The sequence below is a fragment of the Apaloderma vittatum genome, unplaced genomic scaffold (genome assembly GCF_000703405.1).
Source record: "Apaloderma vittatum isolate BGI_N311 unplaced genomic scaffold, ASM70340v1 scaffold32924, whole genome shotgun sequence".
Taxonomy (NCBI): Eukaryota; Metazoa; Chordata; class Aves; order Trogoniformes; family Trogonidae; genus Apaloderma; species Apaloderma vittatum.
In genome coordinates this window covers 7,770-20,381 of record NW_009711549.1, presented here as the reverse complement: position 1 = coordinate 20,381, position 12,612 = coordinate 7,770, and the positions used below count along the sequence as shown (strand labels likewise).

The window sequence follows — 12,612 nt, the reverse complement described above, 5'->3', positions numbered from 1 at the left end:
GTCCTTCGGAAGCCCAGCTGCCTTCCCTGCCTCGCCACCTTCTTCCAGTCCGAGGTAGAAATAACTGCGGGCACCCGGCTGCGGAGGACGGGAGAATTTTCCTGTGGGACATCTGTTTTGGCTTCCTTGCCGGAGATGAGTTGCTGACTCAGTTTAGTATCTAGTATCTTCAAAGCCTGCCTCATCACAACTCTAAGCTGGTACTTGCTGCTGGTGTTTCTATTATCTGTAGGCTCCAAATCCAGTAAAGTTGCTGTCTCAGCTTTCTCGCAGATCCTCTTGGTAGCACTATTGCTTGGGAAAAGGGAGTTGAGGTCTGCTATAACTTTCTCTGTTTCCTTTCGATGAAGCGCTGGCTTGACTGGCAAGAAGACAGCATCCTGTATAAGCCCAGGCCTCCTTCAGTTTGGAGGACATGGCGTCAGGCATTGGATCTCCATCACCGTGCTCAGGGGGCAGTGATGATGACGAGATGGAGATTTTTTTCCCCAGCATCCAGGTATGGAGAGCCTGCAGGGCATGCATGTGAAACTAACACTGGTCTCAAGCTGAGTGTGTGAAATACATAATGTGCTGGGAAATGTCTTTTTTAACTACGAGTTGTGCATATGAGTTTGATATCTGAGTCCTGGGGTTACTTCAAACTGTGAGGATCACAGCTTTCTGTCAGGTAGAGCCGACTTTGTTCCAAGCCGTTGCGTGTTGCTGAGCCCCGCAACACTGAGTTGGTGGAAGCAGACCATCCTATTCTGATGGAGTACCAAATGGCTGCGAGTTTCCTATTTTTTGAATGAGGGAGGGGAAGGGAGGTCGTATGTGAAAGGGCATGGTGCCTGGCTTTCTTTCATCTGGGAACTCAAGACCGGCTGACGTCCAGAGCAAACTGCCCTGGGCTGTAGTGTGACCCACTTTCCTTCATCACCACACCCAATTACTGAGGTTTCTTTTGGTTCTTGCTCTGTGCTGCTTGCTTACCTTTGCTTTGTATCTTACCTTTTCCCTTGTGCTTGCCTCCTCATCATCAACCAGAGACTTGAGTTAGAACCCTGGGTGCTCTCTTGGTTTGGGTTTTTTGTTTTGCTGCTGTTGCTGATGACTAGTTCAGTGGATCTGCATCTCAATTCTCTGCTTCCTTGTGAAAAGAAATAACATATATCCTGATGTGCTGGATTGTAAGATGAATTTGAGCTTTCCTACTAACCCATGCTGTAGTGTTGTAGTGTCATATGAGAGAAATGTTGCAGCTGAAAAGGGAAAATGGTATTGTGGGCTTCTTGTTCGTTTGGCATTTTCCATGAGCTTTGACCCTAGGGTTTTCTGGCACCTCTGAAATCTTAAGCAGGAGGGAACTGTCAGTAAGCCTTGTAAGAAAAATATTAGTGAAGAAAAACCATGAAAATGTTAGCAAACTGGAGAGCTTTAGGTAATATGTTGGAAAGGATAAGGCAGTAGATGTTCTAAATCAGAACTTGGGGGAGAAGAAGAGGTGGTATGTCTGAAGGACCTGGTGGTGCAGGACTGTGGGAATGAAGAGACATCTCTCGGTTGGGAATACGGCAGGGGCCAGGCATGGCACCCCAGGTTCTGAGAGCTCACCCTCTACTGCTTCACCCCTGGCTGCAGTAGCTCCTCTGACCTGTGGCTTCCTCCACCCTGCCCAGCTCCCGTGGTCAGGAGGCCATTTTCCCTTGGAGGGAGAAGGAGTGACTCTGGCTGTGTGCAGTGGGCGGGGCGGCAGGGGAGGGCGGCTGGCCAGGCCGCTCCTGGAGCCTGCCACAAAGGGAAAGGGCTGTCTGGCTGCCCCTGCCCCTCGGGCGGGGGACAGGCAGGGAAGGGGGGATTTGCACAGATGGGAGTGTGTGGTGATGAGGAGCTGGTGTGTGTTCCTCTGGCAGGGCAGTGAGCTTGCTAGCTGTTGACTTGGGTGGAAGGGTTTGAGGGAAGCTTGGGTCAAATTTGGACTGGAATGGAGTTGCTGAGTAACAACTTTCCCATGGAGGAGGACAAGGAGTGGCTTACTGACTTGTGTTTTGCACATGGCTGTAGGCTGCTCTGTACTGCTGAAGAGCCTAGGTAGTTGTAGATTTCTTTTCTGGAGACCCATGAACTGAAATGTTACCCTAGTCAGATTCTCAACTGTACTTCCCGTTTTGTGGTCCTTAACTGTTGGACATCTCTTCTTTGCTCTTTATTCTTCTCATTGGGTTATGGCAAACTTCTGGTCCCCAAGATCTAAGTGCAACTCTGCTAGCACAAGGAATACTGTGGAAATAGGTGGTGTTGGTGACAGGACAGAAACCATGTGCAGTGGTAACTTACTATATGATTTCTGAGTGTCTGTTGTGAGCAGTAACAGACTAAGCAGTTGTAAACACTTCTATGTTTTAATTAGATAGCAAGAAGTAGAGTGATCTCTGTGAGAAGTGGGCTATACTGTAGCGCATGGGTGGGGTTTCAACAAGAGATGTTCTTCCCCTCCAGAGCCTGAGGAGGAGCCAGAAGAAGAGCTTCTGTCGGAGGCAGAGACACCCAAAATCAAAAAGAAGAAGAAGCCCAAGAAACTAAAGGAACCCAAGGTGCCCAAGCTCAGCAAGCGTCAGAAGAAAGAGGTAAGGAAAAGGATGCCTGAGGTCACACTCTAAAATATGGATCACAGAATTGCCTAAATTGGAAAAGACCTTTAAGATCATTGAGTCCAGCCATTAACCTAACACTGACAAGTTCTCAACTAAACCATACTCCTAAGCACTATGTCTGTCTGGCTCTTAAATACATCCAGGAAAGGGGACTCCATCACTGCTCTGGGCTACCTGTTCCAATACCCAGTCACCTTTTCAGTAAAGAAATTTTTCCTGATGTCCAATGTAAATCTTCCCTGAAGCAACTTAATGCTGTTTCCTCTTGTCCTGTCGCTTGTTACTTGGGAGAACAAACCGATCCCCACCTCTCTACAGTCTCCTTTCGGGAAGTTGTAGAGAGTGATAAGGTCTCCTCTCAACCTCCTTTTTCCAGGCTCAGCAACCCCAGTTCTTTCATCAGCTCCTTATTAGCCTTGTGCTCTAGACCCTTCACCAGCTTTATTGTCTTGAGGGGCCCAAGATAGATTGAACAGAGGATTTGAGGTGTGGCCTCACCAGTGCTGAGTACAGAGGGACAAGCAGGTCCCTGCTAATTCTGGCCACACTATTTCTGATACAGGCCAGGATGCCATTGGCCTTCTTGGCCACCTGGGCACACTGCTGGCTCGTATTCAGCCGGCTGTCAGTCAACACTCCCAGGTACCTGTCTGCTGAGCGGCTTCCAGCCAATTCTCTCCAGGCGTGTAGCAGGGGATGTTGTGGCCACATATGGATGTAGATATATGGAGAGAGGGTACTTACTGTTGTCCTATGGCAGCAATCCTTTGTATGAACCCTCTAGAGCTTGGGGAGAGTGTGATGTTTAGTGCTTATCCAGGGTATTTTCTCACAGCTGCCTGATCTTCTCTCTCCCTCCCTCCCCAGCTGGGGGACAGCTCTGGTGAGGGGAATGAGTTTGTGGAGGAAGAGGAGGAGGTTCTGCGCTCTGACAGTGAGGGCAGTGACTACACTCCTGGGAAGAAGAAAAAGAAGAAATTAGGACCCAAGAAGGAAAAGAAAAACAAAGCTAAGCGCAAGGAAGAGGAGGAAGAAGAAGAGGAGGATGATGACTCAAAAGTGAGAAGCTACGCTGCTGGCTGGCTTGTTTGCTCCTGATCCTATGTATCTGGTTTTGGGGATTGTTTTGCTCTCTGTGATGGCTCATGGAGTTGGGGCTGTCTAGTCTCTTCTTCCTCCACTAGACTTACTTGGCTGGGCTGTTCCCACTTTGCATTCCTTCCCTTCTGCCTTAAACACACCCAGAATGTCTGTTGAATCCAAAGACTTTCCACACCTCCACTGATGTTCTGTCTATTGAGGCTGTGTCCTGTGGCAGTGATAAGTGGATGGGGCTGGGGAGGGGGGATGATAGGGAATCCCCTGGTCCTGACCCATTGGGTGATCTGTAGATATGTGGAAGCTGTACTCTTTCCTGGAGCAGAACTTGAGTTTTTTCTCAGAGTTGCTGTGATACTCTCTGCTTAGGAGCCAAAGTCATCTGCTCAGCTCCTGGAAGATTGGGGCATGGAAGATATTGATCATATCTTCACAGAGGAGGATTACCGCACTCTCACCAACTACAAAGCTTTCAGCCAGTTTGTCAGGTAAACTGGAAGCCTGTGATCGAAAGGACTCTGGAGCTAAACAACGAGATGGGACAAGGACTAGGTTCCTTGCTTTTGGAACCTTGAGGCACATTAGGGACACTGGTGTCCTACGTAGAGCAAAAACTGAAGCAACAGTAGAATAATTGGTCCACATCTTTTTTTTTTTGTTTTCAGTGATGGAGGTGGTGCAAGCCCTCACTCTGAGTCCCTTTCTTTCATTAGCATGCTAAATTCCGTTTTGCTTTGCAAGCCCCTGAGCATGTGCATCCTGCGGTACAGAGTGAAGTATGGGAGTGGAGAGATTCATTGGCTATTGAGATCAGAGATTAGGAAGGAATGTAGCTTGTGATACAGGTGCTGGTGGGGGTGGCTTTGGGAGGAATAATGATCTGGATTTCAGGGTGGTTTGGTAACTCTTTCTTCCTGAACTGTACTCAGGCCACTCATTGCCGCCAAGAACCCTAAAATAGCAGTGTCGAAGATGATGATGGTGCTGGGAGCCAAATGGCGGGAGTTCAGCACTAACAACCCCTTCAAGGGAAGTTCAGGTGCATCTGTGGCAGCTGCTGCAGCGGCAGCTGTTGCAGTAGTGGAGAGTATGGTGACAAATGTGGACACTGTCCTGCCGCAGCCCCCTGTAGATGTGCCACTCAGGAAAGCCAAGACAAAGGAAGGAAAAGGTGAGATGAAGAATCTGGCAGGACGGCAGAGGGTGAGTGGTGTTGAGGCAGATGTCCTTCTGAGTCACAGGCTCCTCTGTTCCCAGGACCTAATGCCCGACGGAAGCCGAAGGCCAGTCCTCGTATTCCTGATATCAAGAAGCCTAAAACAAAGAAGGTGGCACCTTTGAAAATCAAACTGGGAGGTTTTGGTTCCAAGCGTAAAAGATCATCAGTAAGTTACGCTCCTTCCTTGACCTCCTGAGGAGGAGGTGATGGTATGCTAGAAATGCTGGGATGCTGATTGCTGCCTCCTGTGTGTGCCTGAGTAGCACAGCTTTTTTCTTCTTTCCTGTCTCAGAGTGAAGATGATGATCTAGATGTGGAGTCAGACTTCGATGATGCAAGCATCAACAGCTACTCTGTCTCAGATGGATCTACAAGCCGTAGTAGCCGCAGTCGCAAAAAACTCAAAGCTGGGAAAAAGAAAAAGAAAGGTATTGATGCCTGCTGGCAGTTGGAAACAGAAGTGCAGCAAAGTGTGTAGAAAAATTAGGGGAATGTCTGTGTGGAATTGGGATATTTAACAGCATACTTGGTGGAGAATTATTCTTGAAGGAAGAACTTGATACCCCTTTTAATAAGGAAAAGGCTTTCTGGAGTTCCTTCTCACCTTAGCAGAGGAACAGACATAGTGCTGAGTTTTTGTGGCCTCAACTACACCTTTAACTTCATGGGTGGAAGGAGACACAAAGAGCCTTGTTCTGCTCCTGTTCCAACTCTTAAGCTGTGCCCTGTCTACTTAGAGCAAGAGTTTCTGATTCTGGATCTCTATTAGAACATAGGCTGCTGGGAAAGTACCCTCCCTCTGTTGCCGTAGGAAGCCTCTACCTTATGGTTTGTACTGCTGTAACTCCTCACCACCCTCTGCAGGTGAGGAGGACTCCACAGTGGCTGTGGACGGCTATGAGACTGATCACCAGGACTACTGTGAGGTGTGCCAGCAGGGAGGAGAAATTATTCTGTGTGATACCTGTCCCCGTGCCTACCACATGGTTTGCCTGGACCCAGATATGGAGAAAGCCCCAGAAGGCAAATGGAGCTGCCCACACTGTGTGAGTACTGGATTTCCCAAACTGCAAGAGATCATGGAGAAGGGATGTCAAGCGACTTGGGGCTGCTCTTCTGTGCTAATGAAATATTCATGAGTGTGTGACTTATTTTCTGACGTCCATGTCCTACAGGAGAAAGAGGGCATTCAGTGGGAAGCAAAGGAGGATAACTCTGAAGGTGAGGAAATCCTGGAGGATGTTGTGGGGGATGCTGAGGAAGAGGATGACCACCACATGGAGTTCTGTCGAGTCTGCAAGGACGGAGGAGAGTTGCTGTGCTGTGATGCCTGTCCTTCATCCTATCACATCCACTGTCTGAATCCCCCATTGCCAGAGATTCCCAATGGAGAGTGGCTGTGTCCTCGCTGCACTGTGAGTTTCTGCTACTATCATTCTATTGCTACAAGAAGCTGCTGATCCCTCTGGGTCATTGTATTTTCCTGGAAATGCTTAGCTCTCCAAAGACCCTGTCTCCTCTCACACTTTTGTCGTAAAACGTTAAGGCCAGGCTCTTTGTGCCTGGATTGTGCATTGCTGATGGGCTGCTTTCTCCAGACAGCTGAAAGGAATGGGGTTACAGCTGTTGTGTCTTATGAGGTTGGCTCTTGAGTGGTGGAGTTAAGCAGTTTGGGGTCCAGGATGCCAAGGCTCATTTTTATTTAGATCTGTGTATGTAGAAGCATGACAGTGAGTGCAAGCAAATATTTTGAACTGCTGCTGAGCCAAACAGGTTTTTTTGCACTGCAAGCTCTGTAATGCCAAGTCCTTTCTTAGTAGATTGTTGGGAGAAAGGTCAGACTTTTCTAGAAAGTTCTTGAAGTATTATAAATGGTGTTAGGTGCTTTCATTAGATAAGACCTTTTAAGATGATGGACAACAAAGCTGCTTCAGGATACATCCCTGTGCTGGGCTGATAGTTCTACAGCAAAATAATTTCTGTACAAACTTTCATTGGAGTTATGGTTGGATTAGACTACTGGGCTTGTCAAGCCTAGCAATTCCTATATTTCATGTACAAGTTCTGAATTGATGTGGCCCATATCTCAACTATATTGAGATGCTAAATTTGGTTTGGGGTTTGTTAGTCCTGAAAAAGCCCAGACAAAGCTGGAGGAGGCTCAAATGCTGGAGATAAGAGGATGAAAACTTTCAGGTCCAAAAAGCAAATTCCATTTGTGTAGTAAAGCTACAACTAAGGAAGAGAACTGCGACCCTTTATGTTTCTACTTCTCAGTGCTCATGTGTTAAGAGTATGTACACTCTGGTGTAACAAGCTGTGTTTAACCTTTCAGTGCCCAGCTTTGAAAGGTAAGGTGCAGAAGATCTTGATCTGGAAATGGGGTCAGCCTCCAGTTGGCCCACCACCACCACGTCCACCTGATGCAGACCCTAATGCTCCTCCCCCTAAGCCTCTGGAGGGTCGACCTGAAAGGCAGTTCTTTGTCAAATGGCAGGGCATGTCCTACTGGCACTGCTCTTGGGTGTCAGAGTTGCAGGTGAGTGGGGGACTCTAACCCATGGTATAAGGGTTGATAGTTGAGGGAGGATATTTTGGATAATTGAGAGAGAAAACGCCTGCTAACTGCTTCTGTCCTGACTCCAGCTGGAGTTGCACTGCCAGGTCATGTTTCGTAACTACCAACGCAAAAATGATATGGATGAGCCACCCTCAGGGGACTTTGGAGGGGAAGAGGAGAAAAGCCGAAAGAGGAAAAACAAGGACCCCAAATATGCTGAGATGGAGGAACGCTTCTATCGATACGGGATTAAGCCTGAGTGGATGATGATCCACAGGATCCTTAATCATAGGTAGGAGAGACAGCAGACAGGATTTTTCATAAGGCAGGTCTGAGAGAGAGTGGATGAGCTACACTCAGTATGACTGGGGGGAAACAGTGGGAGATCTTGGGTTGGTATGACATTGTTCTATTTCTGTTGCTTCATCAAGGGATCCTTCTCTCCCATTTGAGAGGATTGGGTGAATACTGTCATTTCACTGTACTTAGGACTTACTGGTTTCTTCCACAGTGTGGATAAGAAGGGGAATGTCCACTATTTGATTAAATGGAGAGACCTACCGTATGACCAGGCCTCCTGGGAAAGCGAAGATGTGGATATCCAAGATTATGACCTCTACAAGCAAGCCTACTGGAATCATAGGTAAGAGAAGTAGGTTGTGTTTCTTTCCTGTCCCTCCAGAGAAAATACGGAGTATGTCAGCTCCTGCCACTGGCTGGGTTAATATGTGGAGAATGCCAAGAAGCATCTTCTCATTGCCAGTTCCTTATTTCTTTGGGCAGGGCCTGGTTCATGGAGGTTCCGTCTCTGTTCTCTTGAGCGTATTTAAATTGCCTGATCACCCTCCTGGTCTTTGCAATAGTTTTCCATCAATCTGTTACAAACCACTAAACTTGCGTGTTCTTGGGGCTGTCTCTCCATAGGGAGCTGATGAGAGGTGAAGAGGGCAGGCCTGGTAAGAAGTTAAAGAAAGTGAAGATGCGGAAACTGGAAAGGCCCCCTGAGACTCCCACAGTAGATGTAAGTTACTGTTGATTGCTTAGGAGCCATCTGATTAATCTGCTTATTTTGGGAAGGGAGACAGGTAAATAGGAAACTAAAGGGTAAAAAATTGTTTAGAGTTCCTGACCCAAAGAATGAACGAGGTACAATAGAGCCTTCAGACGAAGACCTGCCTTGTTCATTGGTGAATTTTTTTTTTTTTATATTAAGAAAAAAAGGCACGAACCCCCCCCAACTCTTTGGTGGATACCTTTGGCCATTTGGGAATTTTATCCAGTTCTACTCTGATCATCTGTGAAGTCTCATCTGCACTAGGGAACGCATGGATGACTGGGAAGGAGCCTTGGTAGCTGCCTAGCCTTGAAGTAAAGGATCTCAACTCTTCCTTCTTTCCACTGTAGCCAACAGTCAAATATGACCGGCAACCAGAGTACCTCGATGTAACAGGGGGGACCTTGCATCCCTACCAACTGGAAGGACTGAACTGGCTGCGCTTCTCTTGGGCCCAGGGCACAGATACAATCTTGGCTGATGAAATGGGTCTGGGAAAGACCGTGCAGACAGCCGTGTTCCTCTACTCCTTGTACAAAGAGGTGAGGGCTGGGAGACCACTGCGTGGGGAGATTCTGCTTGTGCTAGTTGGTTGCCTTCATCTAATGCTCTTGCTGACTCTATTCATAGGGCCACTCAAAGGGTCCCTTCTTGGTGAGTGCCCCACTGTCCACGATCATCAACTGGGAGCGAGAATTTGAGATGTGGGCCCCAGATATGTATGTAGTGACCTATGTTGGAGACAAAGACAGCCGGGCCATTATCCGTGAGAATGAGTTTACTTTTGAGGATAATGCCATACGTGGAGGCAAAAAAGCATCCAGAATGAAGGTACGGAACTGTGCTGTACGCAAGCTTGAACTGAGGGATGAGGATGAGGTGACTGGCTTTCAGCAGCTGAGGTTCACATATGCTGGTGGGAACTGATTATACTTGCAGTTTCCAAGGTGGGGATATAACTGCAAATTGATGAGCAGTGGGCATTTAGTCTCCTGCTCTAGACTGTTTAAACATTCCTACTAGTCTGAACTAATTCAGTGTTGGAGGGTTGTCTAAGCTAGTACTTGACCATAAGGCAAATCCTCCTATCTCTTTTACTTAATCTGAGAAGTTGTGTTCTGTGTCCAGGATGGGAGAGCCTGATCCTGGGTGGTTAGTTCTTGTAGAACTTTAGTCTTCCTAGTAGAAGCAAGATGGCAGCTAAAGCTTTTCTAGTGACAGAGACAGGACTCCTTTGCTTCCTTTGAAATTGAACTGCATTAAGTACTAACAGTAACTTAAAGCTCCACGATAAACTAACCTTTTAAAGTCTTTTGGATGCACCACTCTTCTCCAAATCTCATTTTCCTAACATTCCTCTATTTACTGCTTACGTGTTACACTTCTCCGTTACAATATTTGGCAACTGTCCAGAAGTAGCAGTTACTGAGTGGGTTGGGAGATTTACGTGTCTTGAGAGTAATGGGGGTTTAAAATGGTGGAATGGTTTCAGCAGCGTTCTGAATCTCGTGACAGGAAACTGTGGGTGCGAAAAGGTTTTGATGCACTGTTTGACCAGGACTCATCATAATAACTGCATGGAGAGACACTGCATCTGCTTGGTCCTGGGGCATTCCACTAACCCGTTACCATGTTCATCCTTTCCCTTTGCAGAAGGAGGCTGCTGTGAAGTTCCATGTGCTTCTAACCTCCTATGAACTGATCACAATTGATATGGCCATACTGGGCTCTATTGACTGGGCCTGTCTCATTGTGGATGAAGCTCACAGACTGAAGAACAATCAGTCTAAGGTATGGAGGAGTACAGGTGGTTTATAGACATGACACGTATGTTGCAGAGGAAAATGAGCAGAGAGTGTTCGGAAGGTTAGGTCGCTGCTCCTGAGCACAGAAGTTTGTCTGCAAACTCTTAGTCGTTTATTTGATAGTAAATTTGATGTATTATTAAATAAACAAACGAAACCAACCAGACGAAAAACTCAAGAAACAGCAACCTTCATTTGGAGGTTATTGTTGGCAAGAACTTCACTTTTACACATATCCCTAGTTAAAACAGCTTTCTCACTGGATGAATAGGCAATTGGTGTACACTGGAAAATGAAAGAACCTGGATGTTGTCATTGCTCTCAAGTACAAACTGACTTCTCTGAAAGCAGATCATATATCTGCACCACCTGTATTCTGTAAAGATGTACTGCACTGAGTGTAAAACAAGCTGCATGAGCACAATTATCCTGCTTCCAAAGAAAGCTGGCTCTCTGCATTCATCTAGCTTTGTAGCAGAACTAATTAGATGTTACAGAAATGGAGAGGTGGGTAGAGGTGTTCAAAAATGCCTGGATAGATGCTGAAAGCCATATAGCTGCTTTTATACGAGGCTACACGTTAGCTAAGTTCGCTTGAGTTCGGTAGACTTGACTATATTTTCTTAATACAGCACTTTCTGAAGCCCTTGTGCCATAATCCTGGTATTGATTTGCCTGTTTTCAGCTGGCTTCTAGTGCTCAGTGTGCTAAAAACAATTGTTACTGGACAGCTGGTTTTATAGGTTTTTAGAGACTGTGTAAGACAAAATTGCCTCTTGGTTTCTCTTTAGTTTTGGTTGTTGTTTTTTTAATTTATTTGTTGTTTTATAGGTTTTTTTTGTTTAAATGGCTTTCGTTATCTGGATCTTGGCATTGAGACATCTTTCTGAGACATCACAGCTGTGCTTGCAATCCAATTTCCAGATCTTTTTTGATTGTAGGCACTAAGATTGAATGCCATTCTATGCTTAGCATTGAAATTATTGGAAGTAGTAATGAATGCTTACTATTAATATTCATTAATTGAAAGAATATGTAAAGGTTCATGATTACACAGTGACTAATAGTTAGAGTTGGTTATCCACTATTAAATCTACCTTTTTCTAGAGCAGATTCCTGTCCTGTAAGGACAGCTTCAGATATTTGGCTGCTAAGACAGGTCATATGCTTCTTGACAAATTGTAGTTATCTACCAAAGTTTTGCAGATGTAGTCAGTTGTTGCCTATCGAGGCGTAACGACCTGGACTTCCATATTTGATTCCAAAATGAGAAATTTTTTTAAACTGTAACTATGTAGACAGTTTCCCTGCAAAGGCCACTAGAAGGATCCTTCTGGTGTGATAACCAAAACATAAATGATGGTGGATTTCTCTGGTTTGTTTTTTGTTGTTGGTGTTTGCCATCTAGTACAAGCTACTTTCATTAAGTTTGACCTTGTATCTTGTGAAGTGTAAAATAAGAAAAAAAAACGGCCAAGGTTGTAAATAAATTACTGCTTTAATGTCAGTTTGTATTGCCGAACATGGTACGCTTGTGCTTTTCAGTTCAGTATTTCAGCTGCTTGCTACCTCTGTCTGGAATTATTTCACTATTGTGAAAACCAACACGAATTACCTTAAAGACACATTGGCAAGCCCTTAGCTCTCTTTTTCCTCTGCTTGTTCAGAGCTCTGGAACGTTGCCAGGAATGATATGAATAAGAAAAAAGTGACTTAGCTATTTCTAGAATTCTCAAGGCAGAGTAGTTGTAAGAATGTGGAACGCTAATTTAGCAGGAAAAAGTACATAGTGTAAGCAATCTGGAAATGATTGGTTTTCCGAAAGAGCTTGTAATTCAAAAGAGCAGAAGAAACCTACCAGCACCTGATGGCTTGTAGGATTTGCTGCAGTCATGTTTTAGCTATGCAGAACAGTGATCCACATGAGATCAGTGCAGTGACCCTGACTGGAATGTGAACTACTTGGAGCTTTTGTCCAAACAGCTGGTGTGATCTAAATTGGACCCTAGCTTGGTCTCAACTTTGTTCTCCAGAAGAAATTATTTTCTTGTAGGCCAGTGACTTATAAGCCTTTGACATGTTTGTGTGTGACTTTTGTTTTGTTTTTCTCTCTACCATTTCTTTCCTGCTCTCTACTTCCCAGTTCTTCCGTGTGTTGAATGGTTACTCCCTCCAGCACAAGCTGCTGCTTACAGGAACTCCCCTGCAGAACAACCTGGAAGAATTGTTCCACCTGCTGA

At 45.8% G+C, this 12,612-nt stretch overlaps 1 protein-coding gene across 1 annotated transcript in view; it reads left to right on the top strand.

The window, feature by feature from the left end:
- Positions 1 to 353: 353 nt before the first annotated feature.
- LOC104272629 (chromodomain-helicase-DNA-binding protein 4-like) overlaps positions 354 to 12,612 on the top strand; it is a gene marked incomplete at its 3' end in the record, with an annotated part of 20,020 nt that continues 7,761 nt past the window's right edge. Inside the window, 18 exon segments of the mRNA XM_009867677.1 lie at positions 354 to 479; positions 482 to 499; positions 2,482 to 2,609; positions 3,504 to 3,695; positions 4,104 to 4,222; positions 4,664 to 4,905; positions 4,992 to 5,119; positions 5,246 to 5,381; positions 5,818 to 5,999; positions 6,129 to 6,368; positions 7,289 to 7,492; positions 7,600 to 7,805; positions 8,025 to 8,156; positions 8,438 to 8,534; positions 8,918 to 9,109; positions 9,198 to 9,398; positions 10,221 to 10,358; positions 12,516 to 12,612. The exon segment at positions 12,516 to 12,612 is cut by the window's right edge and continues 1 nt beyond it. Coding sequence (XP_009865979.1) covers positions 416 to 479; positions 482 to 499; positions 2,482 to 2,609; positions 3,504 to 3,695; positions 4,104 to 4,222; positions 4,664 to 4,905; positions 4,992 to 5,119; positions 5,246 to 5,381; positions 5,818 to 5,999; positions 6,129 to 6,368; positions 7,289 to 7,492; positions 7,600 to 7,805; positions 8,025 to 8,156; positions 8,438 to 8,534; positions 8,918 to 9,109; positions 9,198 to 9,398; positions 10,221 to 10,358; positions 12,516 to 12,612 — 2,716 coding nt within the window.